The 18,476-nt window shown below is 34.7% G+C and overlaps 1 protein-coding gene across 1 annotated transcript; it reads right to left on the reverse strand.

The window, feature by feature from the left end:
* Window positions 1-1,920: 1,920 nt before the first annotated feature.
* LOC149419652 (uncharacterized) lies at window positions 1,921-2,973 on the reverse strand. The gene has a single exon (XM_089636969.1). The coding sequence runs from the start codon at window positions 2,799-2,801 to the stop codon at window positions 2,031-2,033; it is 771 nt and encodes a 256-aa protein (XP_089493095.1). The 5' UTR covers window positions 2,802-2,973; the 3' UTR covers window positions 1,921-2,030.
* Between the last annotated feature and the right edge of the window lie 15,503 nt (window positions 2,974-18,476).

The raw sequence follows: 18,476 nt of genomic DNA on the forward strand, positions 1-18,476 counted from the left end.
CATCTAAACTCATTATTGTCTCACAAACTCAAGATAAATTGTGGACAGTAAGAAACATTCTTATGTTTCCAGTAAATTCTTAATTCAAACATTGTTCATGTATGACAAAGATAGACATTCAAAGAATATGTGCGTATGAACGAAATAAACAATAGCTGGCGGCGTTTTCGTATTTGCGTTGAATATTAAATTCTACGTCACTGGTGTGATTGAGATAACAATATGCGCTTACTCCCTTACACTAAAAGACAAACACATAATACTGTATGAGATAACCTACTGCTATTAGGTTGTCCTCCTTATACTTATGTGTTGCTACATTCGGAATCTCACTTTCTCGAACGGCGCTGAAAATCTTCAGAAAACAGTTGAAATAATTGTACTTTTTTAAATAATAAAATAATTTGCCCATACATGAATGAAATCTTATATCTTGGCTTTTCCAAGTGTTTGCCGAGTAACGAAAACATTGTTTCATCACACACCAGGGAATTTTGGTATATTTTTAATGTAGTTTACTTAGAAGTAGCTCACAACCTTACACGTGACAGTTTAGTACTAAAACTACAAAATCCAAAGAAATACAATTATCTTGCTTTTTGGCTTGCCACTTTGAGATTTCTGCAGCGAGTCTATATATATTGTAAAGTTATTACTTTCACAACTTTAATTCTGTTTAACTCTTTGCTGAGAAACAAGATGGGGCCCTTGATGGGAAAAGAGAGAAATGAAAGATAGGGAAGGGAAAAGAAAAAAAAGGGTAAGAATGTTCACTTAATCTGTCCCTCAATCCCTGTTCTAGATTGTCAATGCCTGTTTTTAAAGGGTCCGGCTTTCTCGCGGTAGTGAGTGAAACGATCAAGTGCTAAAATCAGTTCTAATGACCTGATGTTTTTTTATTTGTCGACATTGATTTAATTTTTTTTTGGAAACAGGCCAGCAACCCTGAAAAAGAAATTTAATTGGGAAAAAATCTTGTTTGAATTTTAATACCTTCTTAAATTAATCCTTGACAGAAACCTAAACAGCCATGTGAATAATAATTTAAATAAGTACTTGTGTTAACTTACATTTCCAGGCATTTTCAATTAATTTTTAGAAAAATGATTTACAATTGTACATCTCTAACTAATAATTTAATGTTGTTTGCCAAATGTAACAGAAAATTTAACAATATTTTCCCTCCTGTCAAGACATTTTGATTTTGATATGTGTCAAACGGGAACAAATGAAATTAGCCCATAAATTATTTTGAAATCAGAAACAAGAAAAACAGCAACCAAAAACTCACTTTCCTGACTTATCTTTTATTTTATTGCACTTCAAAATTATAAATGTACATACGTACACATATTGTAACTATATTTAAAACCAAATTATAAACATATTGTAACTATCAGAGATGTGTTTTATTTCAAATAAATCCATTTCAAATGGAAATGCAAAATGCAAAATGGGTATTTTCCATTTTGCATTTTAAATGCCTTTCTAAAAACCATTTTGCATTTTAAATGCTTTTCCCAATGTATTTTCCATTTTAAATGCTTTTTTAAGCAAAATTCTTCCTACTATCTCCACTCAACTTTTTTTCATAAGTCCCAAATATCAGTCGGCCCTCAACCTCGCTAAGAGAGATAATTTCCATTTGTCAAGTTGCTCCCTTGTAGGAGCCCTGGCAATTGATTCAAATAATGAACATGGCCATGACGCTGTAATATTAAATGTTAGATAGCAGTTTCTATGTTTTTACGTTGGCAACATTAGTCCCGTGCAAATTTTTTGTGGTTTCATAATCTTTAGTCGTGGTGTTTTTGGATTTACCATCATGTAATATGTTGGTTCTACATTGATGTCCATTATTAAATGACAAAATTGTTTCAAAATTCTATAATTATTTTAATTGTTTATAATTGAATATAATTTTTATCTTCAACAATGTATAAAATAGATATCTCTAACAAAAATAATTATTGTGGAAAAATTTTAGAAATAAATTAATTGGCAATTAGATAGGTACTGGTTTGTTTAGTTTATCTGGGGCACATAGCGTGGCGACCCCCGTCCACTGGTAAAGTAACTCCGGTTATATTACTGGCAGCACTGCTGGCCAGGAAGGCGATGGCTTCCGCCACCTCACTAGCCTCTCCCGGCCTCTGCAGGGCGTGAGTCTCCTTGGCGCGCTCCAGAAATTTTTTATAAGTCTCATCATCCATTCCCCCGGACTTCTGCAAGTTGGTCACAATCACTCCCGGGTTAACCGAGTTCACCCTCACCTGCTTGGGAGCCAGTTCAAGGGCTACGCAATGCGTAAATTGATCCAGGGCAGATTTAGAGACGCAGTACGCTAAAACATTAGAAAAAGAACGGATTCCATTGACGCTGGATACATTGACTATGTTTCCTTGTGTTTTGATAAGGTGGGGGACTGCTAGCATTGTCAGCTGGTATACGGAACGCACATTAGTGTTCATGACTTTATCATACTGCGCCAAGCTTGTATTTTCGATACTTCCGACTTCAAGGCAGCCGGCATTGTTGACTAGTACATCGAGCTTTCCGTAGTGAGTGATTGTCGAGTCCAGTATATTCTGGACGTCAGATTCATTGCTCAGATCACCGGTGACGACAAACGCCTTGATATCGTGTGATTTACGACACTCGTCGGCTACTTTGTTGAGGTTGACTAGGTTGCGACCGGTCAATGAAAGCTGAGCTCCCAGCTTTGACAAGTGTACAGCTGTAGCTGCACCTATTCCCGAGCTGGCTCCAGTTATGAGGACGACTTTACCGGCGAAATTCATTATTATTTCAGCTATTTAATTCACTTTCAAAAACCGATATTTTGAATGCACAATCTGACATTGACAGGATAATGACAGATCAAGTTTTGCAGTGTTGCTTGTACGAACTACGAATAAACATTTATCGGGGTAGGTAGGTACCTACTGAGTAGGCGAACCACTTGTAGATTAATAATAATTATTATCGAACTTTTTGTAATGTATTTTGCTTGTAATAAATACTGATAACAAATCACGGGAGAGCAGTGTGCACATTTTATTATCTCTCCGTAAATAAACTAAACCACAAGAAGTAGTTTAAACAGATAACAATCGATACATTAACAATGCAATATTATTTTTTACAATGATTACTTAAGAAAGTATAAATATAGAGCGGATTAATTTGCTGATTGTTTGGTGAGTATCAAGAAAAGACAAGTGAAGGAAAGAAAGGAATATAAAAAGTTTCATAAGTATTTGGCTTTTCAGATCTAGTGCCTAAACATAGCTGGGTACTCTGTGCAATCTGGCCATTTGTAATAACATGTGCACCTTTTTCATTGACTGAGTGTAGAGAAGTTTTTTTTTTTAACTCAAATGTTTTGCATTTTGTCTGCCTGTAAATTTGTTTGTAGACATGTTCCGTTTCTGTTTCAAGATGGTGGCCTTTCTAATGGTTCAGTAAAGATTCCTTTTCAAATGTGAAATCTTTGTGTTTATTTGGACTTTCTTATACTCATTTTCTCATTACTACAACTAGATAACACCGAAATCAGCTTTTTAGAGGAACGCCCAATACCACATCAAAATTCCTCACCCATGTATGCCACTAACACATTTTTTGTTTGGGCAGACATGGGCGAGGAAATAAAGCCACAGTTTTGTGCACAACTTGAAAAAGCTGATTTCGGAGTTACCTATGTAGTTGTAGTAATTACCCTATGATATTACTAAATAATTACTTTAAAAAATGTGCATTCTTACTAGCCTTTTATCTAAAATTTTAGGCTGTATGTAGTCTTTAATTTTTGAAAGCAACTAGATACATTGCTTGAAATAGCATTTTAATCAGGTATAACTACCAGATCTGAATAGCCAGGTGCCTACTTCCCTACTTCGTACAGTCTCTCAACATTTAATGTCATAACCCCAACGGATCTCTAAAAGTACAAGGAATACATAAAAAAAAACAATTGAGTAAGAAAGTACATAGTATTAAATTTATTTAAATTACCTATTCTTATAAATAGGAATGTAATCTAAAAAAAATAAATAATATTCTTATTACATAATAGGTTGATGTGAGAGAGTCGACAAGATTCTAAAAGTAACGCTTAGATGAACTGTACATGTAGAGCAGATGAACGGAGAAATTAATATCAGGGAAATATATTATATGACACACGAATGGATGAAATAAGAAATCTGGGACATCTCAGGAAGGCATGGCACGATCAATCGAATCAAATACTTGTGTTGGGTTATCATGTGAAGAGTCATAGTTTTACACACTTACTACCAATCGTGATAATGAGAGTTGCAACTACAATCACTGTATCGGTTCCAGAAGCCATGGGACAGACTTTCCGTTTTAGCGTTTAAAACATAGTACTCAATTCACATAAAACTAAGATCATTTGACTTTGTAGTAAGTTAATGTAGAGGCACAAATTGGTATAGGTACATCAATAGTCACAGTCTGACAGCAAATGTGATAATAGTTTTAGATTAGCGTGGGCACATGGCGTGGCGACCCCCATCCACGGACAGCGTCACTCCCGTGATATTGCTGGCGGCCTCACTTGCGAGGAAGGCGATGGCTTCGGCCACTTCGTCCGGCTGCCCGGGCCTCTGCAGGGCGTGTGTCTCCTTTGACCGTTCCAAGAACTTCTGGTATGCCTCATCGTCCATCCCTCCTCGCTTGTGTATGTTCGTCACAATCACTCCGGGATTGACCGAGTTAACCCGCACCTGCTTTGCTGCCAGTTCGAGAGCTGTGCATTTTGTAAACTGATCCAACGCAGACTTGGATACGCAGTACGCTAACACATTAGCGAAAGATCTTAAGCCATTAACGCTTGAGATGTTGACGATGTTTCCTTTGGATTTGATTAGGTGTGGAACTGCAAGCATCGTCAGTTGGTACACCGAACGTATGTTTACATTCATGATGCGGTCGTACTGCGCCAAGCTGGTATTTTCAATGCTGCCTGTTTCGATGATTCCAGCATTATTCACGAGCACATCCAATGTTCCATAATGCTTGATTGTAGCTTCTAGGATGTTTCCAACGTCGGTTTCGCTGGACACATCTCCAATGATGACAAAAGGCTTCAAATTAAGTGATTTTTCGCACTCGGCGGCGACTTTGTTGAGATTTTCTTCGTTGCGGCCTGTCAGGGAGAGTTTGGCTCCAAGTTTTGACAGGTGGATGGCGGTAGCTGCTCCGATTCCAGAACTGGCGCCGGTTATAAGGATTACTTTTCCGTCGAATTTCATGTTAAAAACTTAGTAGATTCTATTTAGACTACTTAAACTTGGGGACTGCGGCTAAACAATGTAACAACCGACGAGGTTGATTAGGCAAAAGCATAAATAAACCAATCAGGCAAAAGTTGGTTAATTGGTTAAACGTCAAAATGACATAGGTACATAGATAGCGATAGATAGATACGAATCGTATATCGTATCATACGATATACCGTGAGTGGTTTTTTTTATGGAAATACCATTCACCGTAGGTTGGTGCTTTTACTATTAGGTAGGTACCTATTATGGAGCGTACTATCACAGGATGAAGAGCATGTAGGAGCATGGGCAGTTTGCTGATAGCTCAGTGCTCAGTTGCAACCTTTCACTCTTTCTGATAAACAACACATGTAACAGAAAGAGAGGGACGAGAGGGTACTACCGAGCTTTCAGCGGCACGATACAGATAACCATCAGGTAACCGATTATCATAAATAAACCAATCACCCGATTATTATTTAAAGTCAGTATAGAACAGTGATTGCTGATTTTGTAGATAAGTTTAGTAGGTAACTACGCGATTAAATAACGTGTTATGTAAGTACTGCACACTTATCTCATCTGATTAGTTAGGGACTGTAATTAAAGTAAAGTAGGTTGAAATAAAGGTATTCGATTTGTGGTATTTATAAAAATACATCCCTAATTATCGTATTATTTTTAGTAAGTTTACGTCTTTTCCAAACGAGATGCATGCGTTTTTCACATGATCTTGAAATTAACGTACTTAGGTAGGTAGCTATTATCCAGAAACATTTTGAATGCGAAAGTTAAGTTTGTGTTCAATGGTTTTGGCTTATTACATTAATTTAATACATTATTAGATTCCGTTTTATCGTATTTACAAAAATAAAACATCCCACGCTTGCAAATATTGTGGCTTAGTTAAAAAATATATACGTATTCTAAATACATAGGTAAGTTTTATTATGCATATATTATTATACGTAGAATTTATAAATCTTCATTTAAAAGATAACAAAACACCATCCATTAAAACGACCTGTTTGGTTGGCACGACTGCATCTATTCTATAGATCGTGATTGGTTTATTTATGTATTGATCTATTGATGGATCGCAAAACACAGTCCATACGTTTCATTGTGGTTTTGTATGAAGATTGAATTTATTTATGGCTATTGTTTCTTTTGTGACCAACATTATTCGTTAAAAGATTATATAATTTGTCAGGCGGTAATATTACGTAACAATAGGGAGTTATCACAATATAAAATAAGTGTTATTCATTACTTGATGTAACAATATCTCGCCCTAGTTTTACGCACACAAAACATTGTTTTAACATTATTTTCATAAACAGGCGTGTAAAATGCTTTTTATAAACTTTCTGTTTTTAATATTTAACAGACGACTTACCTGAAATTTCTAACAGTGTTATATTATTAAGTATATTTAAAAATAACACATCAACTGAACAAACTGGCATAGATAAAAAATTACCTTTGTCTTGGCTTTTGGATTAAAATTATTATTTAAACAACTGGAAAGGTTTATTTTGCGAAGGTAAACGAAAATGATGAAGTGGGTGCTGTGGAAAAATTGTAAACAGTTTTTAATATTTTATATATTCATTTCTTTTTTCATATTTTGGCAACACCTGATTTCTTTCCCTGTGACTAAACTATATTTTATTCGGAAAAGTCACGAAACAGAACACCTTTCAAAAGTGATATAGCCAGTGATTAACTAGCCAACCTAACATAACTTAACCTAGTTAACCATTTTCATCACTTTTCATTACTACATGACTTATCCAAAGTGTTTTATTTTGTTACTGTACTATAATTAATTGACCAGTCTGTAGTTGCCATTTTCTTCAAAATATAAAGGGAAAGAAAAATATACTTACATGTTATTTAAAAAAAAAATAACGACCAATATCATAAGGTGCTCCTTTTTTTTTATCTGTAGCAATGTTTCAAAATAGATTAATTAAGTTAGATATAAGTTTTCTGTTTGAAACATCCGGAAATTATAATTTAACTTCAATTATTATAAAGTAGAATACTTACTCATACCTCAAACTGTACTTGGTAAGTATAATAACACAATCTATAACTTATGACTGACTTACGATATTTCATTAAATACATAAATTTATTTCTAGATATTTCCACTGATTCGACGAGTGAAAATTTCACAGAGTAATAAAAAGTAGGTTATCAAATATATATATGTATATAGCAGAGAAGGAAGTGCAAATACCACAGGAATACTAATTAAAAATAAATTGATAATACCTACGGAATAGGGTTGTTATAAATATTTATTTACATATAGGTTCACATATTATGTAATTTGGGTTCTAACAGAATTTTGAAACGGTATAAAAGTAAAATTATTTTAGCTTTAAGTTAGTCATCGAGAAGTAGTGACTACCTACCTTTTGAAATAAATTGTAAAACTGAAAAACTTTTTGATTTTAAATTTGGGTCACCTTACATTTTTGTAAAACAATACTTTATAACGTAAAATAGGTCATATTCACTATGTACAACTAGTTCAGTATATCTAATAAAACACATTTTTTTAAAATATTCTACTTATCTACTTATAAAATATTCCGTATTACACACAGAGTAAAATAAATATTAAACTAAATCACAAGCGAGTATAATATGCAGGTGAACTACCCAAGTGGTAATCATAATAAATCACATTGAAGTTAAACACTTATGAGTAGTGTTTACGAATTGTTTCGAAGGTTTCACTGTTTGATGGGCGAGAACTTTTCTCCTGGCCAAAGTTGCAGATTTTATTATATTTGACGAATCCAGTTCCTTCTTTCCCCAGGCGGTCCATTGATTTTCTCCAGTACACCGTCTGTACCGCGTTCCTCCCTACAATGTAGCGGGTAGCGGTTCCAATGATCTTCTTGTCCATTTTGCTTTCTTCAAAAACAACTCGACAGCCTTTCACGTTAAGAACTCGAAAGATTAAACTTGAGCAGTTCGCTTTTTTTCAAATGGTATCACTTTTTGTCACTTTTGGCGGGCTGTCAGATATGTTTGAAGATTTGATGTAAATATTAATCCAGAAATAAAACTTTATCTCAGTTGTTAATGTCTGTAAATGAGGACAGCAAATGATAGCCTGTCTGGATAACTTTGATATTTATACCAATTTGTTGGATGCATTGACTCAATACTAATATCAATAATAATAATAAAGAATACACTCCTTCGTTATCAGTGGCGGAGCTTCAAATTATAGACCCCCGAAAAAACACAATTTCCTTGATGGTTCTATTTTACGACATGAATGTAAAAAAAATATTATTTAAAAAACATTTTCATTATCAACGGGTATACGGGTGTACCTGCTTAGTGATATATTTTATGATTTCCTTTTATAAACATATTAAATTTTATGGTTTTCTTTTAAAATAACAATATGTAAGGACTGGTTAAAAATTTTTTTTTTCAAGTTTTGTGAAAGATTTTTTCAAGTTGTTATTATTTTAGTTCTGTCAAGCAACTAGCCTATAATGATATAATAACACAACTTGAATAGCACTTTCACAGAATCCGAAAATGATTTCCGAAATCTGATTTTGAATCCAATTCTGTTAAAGTCCTATTCAAGTCCTGTTATTATATAATTACAGGCTAGTTGCTTGACAGAACCGAAATAACAATAGAACATGAAAAAATATTTCCTGTAAGAACTTCAAAATGAGTATCTACATACACCTTACGTCTTAGATTAGATTACATATAAATCATTGTTAGGTTCTGTATTGCTGCCTATTTGCGAGTCGAAGCACGAGCCGAACCACCATGAGAAAGGAACGAACCAACAAACCGGTTGGTTTGTTTCTTTCCCATAAAATCGTGGTTCAGCTTGTGATTCGGCTCGCGCGTGTATACACAGCATTAGGCTGTGTTCAGTTAATTTTTTGATTTATTAGGTTAGGTTAGGTTACATTAGCTTAGAACAACTTTTCTGTGGTTGATTAAAAATGCTTGATGTTTCCCATTTTGGATAAAACATTGGCCTTTTACAGTGACAGCATCTTACGTAGCATAATTAAACATGAACCGGAGCTGCCCCCTCGCCGCAGGTATTGCCCGAATAGTTACGCCACTTGCCCCAATCCCACGAACACGTGTGGCGTGATGTTAATGTTATGAATAATGATATAGGATAATACAAAGTTTGTTTCGTGAACACGTCGTCTTGTTCACGTGTTAACATATTCTAATAGAGGCGTACCGCTGATGGCTCAGTTGCAACTTCTCCCTCTTTCTTATAAACGATGTGTGTAATAGAAAGAAAGAATGCAACGGAGTTCTCAGCGGCAGAATCTTACGTGAATTTCACAGTAAATATTATCATGGCGTGAATGGAAACTTTCTAAGTGGAAATTTGTGAAGTTTCTAATATTTTCTAAATAAATTTTAGTGATTATTTTGTGTTGACAGTTTATCTAATATTGTAAATATTTATAACAATAAAGTCTGTTTTAAATGTGATTTTATGTATTAAAAAAATTGGAACGGTAGCGCGGCCTTTTTCATACAAAACTTAATTTTAGATGGGCATGCTCAGTTTTGGGGCACATTTTGAAACACATATAAACCTACAAGAAAAGAGTAAGCCTCAATTTATTTTACTTTCCCACTTAATGCCCGGGTTAAATCTTCCCAACAGGAAAAACTAAACCCTTCCACCCTTTTCCACAAATGATCATCTAGTCAATCCACATGATGCAAGTGCAATATATAAGCATAATAAATACAAAACAATACAAGACAACTCACCAGAGATAAAATGGGAAAATAATTCACCGACTCCAGATATTTTCATATCAGAGGGTTCGGCTCGGTAGAACTCCTAACTGGACCTATAAATCCTACTGATCCCTCAATATAGATATTTAAAAAATCTCTCGCATTCCACATGTATTGAAAATGACTGATTTTTGCCCTTTTATATATAAATTCTTTGACAGACGCCTAATACGCCTACATTTTGAATGAGAGAGCTAGGTATAATTCCAGTAGCCGAAATAATAAATGGCAATATTGCTATAGCCTGAGAATGCCAAATTGTTTTAATCTCATTTCCTAAATCTGTGTATTTTCTTATTTTTTCAGAATCAGATTTTTGAATATTACAGGAATTTGGAATAGCGACATCAATGATATAAGTTATTTTTTTAATTTTGTCATGTAAAACTATATCGGGACTATTATTTATGACTCTGTTCGATCTGTTAGTATAGTTTTATCATAATATATTTTATATTATTTGTTGCTTTTATTATTGTTGGAGTTTATGCAAGACTAATCTCGGAGCCTCTGGAACTATGGCGTTCCCAACTGGAGTAGTTAAGTGACGAGAGAGAGGGGAGTGGAAAATTTGTTAAGCGGCCGCTACACTACTCGCTTCGACGCTTCGACGAAGTCCTCGACGAAGTTAGCCGAAGTTCGAAGTGCGTGCCCACACACTCGTGCAACTTCGCGAGTAACTCAGTCCAACCAGTCAGTGATTGGTTTATTTATGCCGTGACGCTTCGAGTCCTTTGACTCGGGCGCATATACCGACAACAATCGGAAGTCGGGCGAAGTGAAGCGAAGTTGCCCGAAGCGAAGCGAAGTTCGTGCCCACACTATCGTATTCGGTCAACTTCGATCAACTTCGCGAGTAGTGTAGCTGGGCTATTATAACTTTCACAAAGACACGGAAAAGCGCCGCAGACTAATTTTTTTACATGGTATCCCCAGCAGAAGGGATTGGAATATGAATTATTACATTCACAAAAGTCGGAAGGCAAACCATTAATTTTTAACTTTATTTAGACGGAATTTAGTTTTTTTATTTAGACGTAAATTCTTCAGCATTTTCTGAAATGGAAATCTTCTGGTAGCGTTTAAAAGGGAAGCCTTTAAAACATGTCAGCTAAACAGGCTAGTAGCCAAGTGGACAAATTCGTCGGATTCCCATCCAGGCTTCGCATGTTCAATTTAATGCTAGCTAAGTCCTACATCATTGCACAAAGAACATTTTCCGCTCAAATAAATACATGAATTTTTTCCAAGTTTTGTTTCGTTTTAGCCCCTAGCCGGGCCGTCTCTGAGCTTGGGACCTTATCGAAAATTTAATATACAGATTAAGTTCAGAGTCCTGAGTCCTCAATGTGTATCATTTTCACAGTATCCCAATGCGGGCACATCCAAAGAACTTATTTTATATTGGGGTCTCGCATGTGGAATTAGTGAAAAAAAGATTATTCGGTCCCTGGCCGCCCCCTGTCTGTGGGCATGAGTTCCGGTGCCACCTCAGGCCCACAGGATAAAAACAAAACTGCAGGGGCCCGGAGGTGTCCAGCAGGGGTTTCCAATAAGCATTTTCTGAAATGCTGACCGTTAGATTCACCCCTGGCCCTACCCAATCGTGATGTGTCGCAGTTGTCAGCGCGTAATTGAATTTTAGATGTATTATAGAAGAAAAACTATGTTATATATTTTCAGAACATTGCGGAAAAATTCGCGTGACCATGCAGAAAATCGATTCTCTCGCGAAAAAAATTCGAATTTAGCGTAAAAATACCGCATTTGTGATTAATGATCTACAACGATTAATTTAAGGTCTCTAGTTACCAAAGTTTTGTATATATTTCAAAATGGTAAGTACAAAAGGAAAAAGAAAAATGGACGAGTAACATTTTAATTTTTCTTTTTTTTTTGTCGTATTTCTTAATAATCGATTGATCACCAAACCAATGCATGTTTACACGGTGTTCATAAGTTTTAATAACGTACCTATAATAATATTAACGTCATCATAAGTGCATTATTATCTATTATTATTATTAAACACTGATATTACTATCGGCGTTACGAAATCCTTATTTAGACAATGATTGACGGAAGGAAAAGCGTATTTACTGTAATAATATTTATTGTTTGAACATAATAATATTATATTATAAGTGCGTTGCAGTTTAACAATAAATCACTATCTTACGTCTATAGTTAATGAATAAGTAGATAGTTACATACTTATGTTTAAAATATTGTTAATTTTTCTAAGACGAAAGATTTCTTTATTCTATTTTTTATTGTTGTATGAACACCGAAAAAGTCAAGAGTCCCAACTGGTCCCAGCGAGTGATTTATTTCTGCTCCCGACTGCCCGGAGCCAATGGAGCCATGGCATACCCATTAGGGCAGTGTTCCGCAAAGCATGTGCCGCGGCACACTGGTGTACCGTGGTCATCAGTTGGTGTGCCGCGGAAAAAATTCAAGGTATTGCGAAGATAATAAGAAAGCAAATGGGAGCAGATGAGAGATAATATCAGTCACTTCTGTTTCATACAGAAATACGATGGCTTTCTCGCGGAAAAGTGCTATTTCGGATTTACGAGCTAAAAAAATGAGTCAAAGACGTTTTTAGAGGCACAGGGTTAAGATTTTGCTCCTGTATTTGAAAAAGAAGAATGGGTGGTAAAACTTGCATATCTGGCGGACATAGTCGCTCATTTAAATGAGCTCAACAGAAAAATGCAAGGCAGGAATTCTTATATTTTAATGTCTTCTGACAAAATTGAAAGCTTTCGCGCTAAGTTGGTATTATGGATCAGCCACGCTGTCAATGGTAGTAATAAATTGTTTCCAAATGTCATGGCCGCCGATTCAGAAACAAAGTGCAGGCTTTGATAGTGAAACACTTGGAGCTATTAGCAGATAAAATGAACTGTTATTTTAAGTGTGAACTACAACCTATGGACTGGGTACGAAATCCACTCTCGGATAATATTTCCCTTGGACACTTATATATAAACGAGCAGGAAGAATTCATACAGTTAAAAACTGATCGGACATTAAAACTAAAATTTTCCAAAGAAGAGCTAGCACATTTTTGGCTGCATATAAAAAATGAGTTTCCACTGCTTTCAAAGCGTGCTGTTAAAAATATATTACCATTTGCCACAACCTACTTATATGAATTGGGATTTTCAACTCTTACTACTATTGAATCGAAAAAAGAGAATGCCTGAGGACGATCAATGAAAAGATGAGACCAGCCTAATCAACGATTGCTCCAAATTTCGATCGCCTGTGCTCAGTTGAACAGGCTCACATTTCTCACTAAACATCTTTTCGTATTAGGTATATTGATTTTAGTAATAAATAAATATCAAATAAACATTGCTTTTTTCTTTGGTGTACCTCTAAAATTTCTTAATTTAATAGGTGTACCTTGAACACAAAAAGTTTGCGGAACACTGCATTAGGGTATGTGGGTATCGGGAAGGTATTATGTACCTACTTACCGACTTGGCAAAATAAAACAATATGCGTCAGATTGATTGATTAATTACATTCACAAAATATCCGGTTACAGCTTACTGCAAAACAAGACGTCACAGTTCAAATGACGTGGAGTTGGTATTTTTGATTACCGCCAAACTGTCAAAATTGGATATAAAATATATTGAAGAATTTGAGAAGCTAAAAGCATTTACAAAATATTTGCCTCAGGATCACATTGCCTTTCAAATAATGGGATATAATTGTAGGATTAGTGAAGCTGAAAGTATTTATAAAATATTGTATATTGATAAAATTGTAAATGATTGTATTGATTGTTTGTATTTATAAAAAAACACCTTTCAAAACACTGGATTTGTATTATTATTGTATGATTTGTGAAGTAAAAGCGTTATAAAAATAAGACATACAATTTCCTGATTATAGGTAAGTACCGACGTAATCACTTGTCTTCACACAATAATCGGTTCCAATTTTGAAATTTGAGGTCATCACGCACCAGTCGCACCACAGACAATCGAAATTAGTACCTACATAAAAAGGTTCTTTGTTAATTATCTAATTATGTACAAAAGGCAGCCTACCCAAGTTTTTAGTTATTTTATCTGCATGACCTGCGGCCAAGGAGGAACTACCGATTTTTATTTATTTTATATATACAGATTGTGACGAACGGCGCCACCGACTGCAAATTTCAGATACCTGACAGCTAAATTTAAAAAAAATCAACCCATAAAAGAAAGTTTTTTTTATTGCAACTATTACCTATTTTTTCAAAACTTAATAAATGTTTGACTGAGGATTTAACCTTCCTACCCAGAGACTGGAGTCGACAACTCTACCAAACTCGCATTATGTCGATTGGGTAGAACCCACATTTATTTCGTATGTTAACTATTGTAATGTCATCCGATTTCAGAGAAATGCGTAATGTCCATATACGTGATTGCCACCAAATATGGTATTGAATGCAACAAAGAAAGCATTGTCATCGACAACGAGTCTATCTGGCGAGTTTCAGCTTGATTAGATGTCGGGAAGTGGGTTAGTTTCCGCTTCCAAGATTATCATTCATTCAAGCTAAGCTACTCATAAAATAGCGAAGGTAGTAAAACTTTTCTCCTTCCGGTGTTCTATTATCACCATGCAGACCGCAACTTTATGGAACTGCACTCGTACCAGTGAAGTAGATTTAGGCACCATTGCTCACTGCTGGTTCCACAAACAGCATTAATAGTAGGTGTAGTCTCTTACTCCGTAAACCTTTTAAATGAAAATACATCCCATATAGAATTCATGCACATTTTCAGGCCGCGTGATCGTTAGAGGAGAGTCAACGCGATGGGTGATGTCATTGTGTCTGAACCAAAACGTTTACATCGAGATAAGAGTACACTGTATTATATTAGACTTTTATCCCCCGTATAGTTCTCAGTACAGACCATACGGTTCCCAAACTTATTTCCCCCATTTTTAATTCCACTGGAAATACTCTGCGCCCATTCGACACCTGTTGTCAAATATAATTGTGCAACATACATTTTTTTTACTATGGCGACTGTTTAAACATTGTACATACAAAATATAATAATGAATAAATGTTTAGTTAATTGTATTTCTTAGTCCTCCTCACTAGGGTGACCTGTGCTGTTTTATTAGTTTTCTGTGTCGTTTTTTTCAGAGTTTATTCATAAGGCGAAACTTAATGCTAAATCACTATTTTGATTAATCTTTATAAAGAATGTGTACATTATGAATACCAAAAAACATGCTTCAGATAAATTGAAGGTTTTCCTATCGTTTTCCTTGTGTAAAATACAAATAAAAAATAAATTACTCAATAAAAGTAAAGGAAACAACTTAAAAAAAAACAGTATTATAGCTAAGATTATCTGTGACAGTTTCACTTGATTAACTTTTTTGCTTTCTTATAAAATTATTTACAAAATAAATATAAACCAGTTTTGTGCCTGAAATCAAATGTTTCAAGACTCTGTTTGTCAAGCAATTTTAATGCATATTTCCTACAATATAAGGTATACCAAGAATATACATATTTTTGGCTTGTAGCTTCCTCTTAATCTCTTTCAGCCAGATTTTTTTTCTTGATTTGTAATCATTCAAATTTTCTATTCGCTTTATATCTGGGGGGGAGGATGTTGTGGAATTATGTCGCTATATAAATGTAATTTCATTGTCCGAATGTGGTTTTATGACCTGGAAATTTTTGATGTCATTGTGATTTGATCTAGTGTGATGAATATGTGGAATAGGAGAGGATTCAGTATTTTTGAATAGTTTCAATATAATATTTTTAGCATATATTTGTTGTACATTTGGTACATCAAATCTATTGAAAATTATACAAATTCAATTGAAGGCGTTCTTATGGGTACTTTTAGTATGGTCTTTATGATTCGTTTTTGAATTGTGTTCAGGTTATAAATATACTTAGATAGGTACAGCAGATCCCCATCCTATAAATCCATATTGAATATGAGAATGACATAAAGCGTAATAGTTTTTTTTATGTCTTTTTTATTTACCACATTAATTTTTTAGATTTTTAAAGTAATATATAAGTTATTCCGAGATACCTTTGATATGTAGGTCTCATCTAAGATTTTCATCAATTATTACCAAGAGATATTTTATGCTTTGTCATTTTTCTATAATTTCTACAGCTGTAGAGTTGTGTATATTGCATGAGCGAGATACACCAGGCGTATATATTTGACAAGATGAAGTCTCCGGCGTTGGCAAGTCCATGAAGAGTTTTTAGAAATCAGATGTAGATAATAATTGAAAAAAAAAGTGGATGGGGGTGGTTTGTCGATATCTAATGTAGGCTATGACCTTTCTCTTGCTTAAAAGGTCTAGTGTGAAAAATTTGATCAATCTCAGTATAAAACTGCAGACTTGTATTATGTAAAAACAAACCCACACTAAGAAGTTCATCTCCATATTTAGTAAATTTATTTGTGTAAAATAAATATTTTTTATTGACATATATTGGTCGATGGTAGCAATCTTACAGAAAATATTTTATTATTACTGATAAAATATTAAAATAACAAATATTGTGCTCATTATCACAGGAGTAGATTACCCCCTGTGGTACAGAGTTAGCGTAGAAACTCGCAAATGTCACGACTGAGGTCATACTGATATCAACATAAATATTCGTACTAAGAATGTAAACACTAACAATAGTAGACGAACAATAAATTTTGTTGTGCGTATGTAACAGAGCTAATGTAACATGTTAAAATCAAACGTCCAAGGTCGAACTGCTAAAAATTCCAACATATTGCTTGTCCAGGAAATTCCAAACTGTCTTTCACTTCTTATCCTCCTCTGTCACTTCCTTCAATTTCAATTTGATTCTCTATTCTAATGGGGGCGACATCGTTTTACTGGCTCTGGGCAGTTGGTAAACTAACGCCATTATCCCTAATGCCTGAATTACACCTGCCGATTGCTCGGCCGAGACAGTGCATTTGGCCGAGTGCTTGGCTGATGTGATCAGTACAGTCAGAATTCGGCCCAGTAGCGGGCGAGTGATTCATGCGAGATGGTGGATAGAAGCAAGGCCCTATGACTCGGTCGGGCAAGTACCCACTTCACCTGCACACTTGGTGATTCACTTTAGGAGTGTGTGACGTTTGTTGTTGTAAAACTCTCTTAATTTTTCTGTTTTTCCTCGCTATGTTGATAGCACTTTAAACTAATCTCAATGAACTGACTTGCCCAGTGTCTCTTCTACATGTAATCACCTCAACTCTCCAATAAGTTGCTCAACCGAGTAACAAAGTGAGAGACTCAGCAGGTGTAATTCGGCCTTAATTTCTTTATTTGCACAAGAGGTAATTATGTATAAAAAAAAACCATAGAAGATTCTGTGCTATCATGGCTACATCTTTTATTAATGTATTATACATTGGGCATATTCTTGAAGATAAGCTGAAAATATCATTATTTGAATATAACCAGCTATTCTGGGTAAACTGCAAATGGTAGATTATATACTATTCTTATAAAATACATAAAAAAGATTATCAGGTAAGACACTACAATTTACAAACACATAACTTTACAAAAAAACAAGTAAGTTATAGCGAAAATAGAATGAGAAGGCGCTTGGTGATTATTCTGCGGCGGCACACCAACAGTTAATAATCATAAATTGTGTGCATTGATGTTTTAGTCTATGATTGCATGTATTAAAAAAGCCTTTATATCATATTATAGATGATCAACTGCGCTGGGATGCACATATCAATTATACTACAAAAAGACTCTGCAAGTTATGCTACATTTTCAGATCTCTCAGATCTATCCTTAACCTAAAATCATTAAAATGTGTCTACTTTGCACTCTTTCAAACAATTGCTACATATGGGATTGTGGGATGGGGAGGTTGTGCATCTTCAATTCTCCGTCCCTTGATTTTAACTCAAAAACTATTGCTAAGGATAATGTTCAAATGTCACCCGTCACACCCATCAGAGCCACTTTTCAAAAAAATTATAATCCTAGATATTCGTCAATTATACATTAAGACTATTCTTATATACATATGGAAAAAAATATCATCAAAAAAAACACAACAAAATATTCATATGCGTTACTCGTCATACCTAAAATGTGTAATTCCAACAACAAAAACAGCATTTGCCCAGCGACAATTTTCCTATATTGCTCCCAAGATATTTAATTCACTCAATATAGATACCAGAAAATCGGAAAATGAACATCTTTATACAGGGTGTCCGGAAACTCGTAGTACAAGCGGAAAACTGGTGAATCTACATCACATTTGGAGTCGATTTTGTAGTATATATTTTTTTTATTTGAGCTTTC

Source organism: Hesperophylax consimilis, chromosome 11 (genome assembly GCF_061612785.1).
Source record: "Hesperophylax consimilis isolate HC1 chromosome 11, BYU_Hcon_1.0, whole genome shotgun sequence".
Taxonomy (NCBI): domain Eukaryota; kingdom Metazoa; phylum Arthropoda; class Insecta; order Trichoptera; family Limnephilidae; genus Hesperophylax; species Hesperophylax consimilis.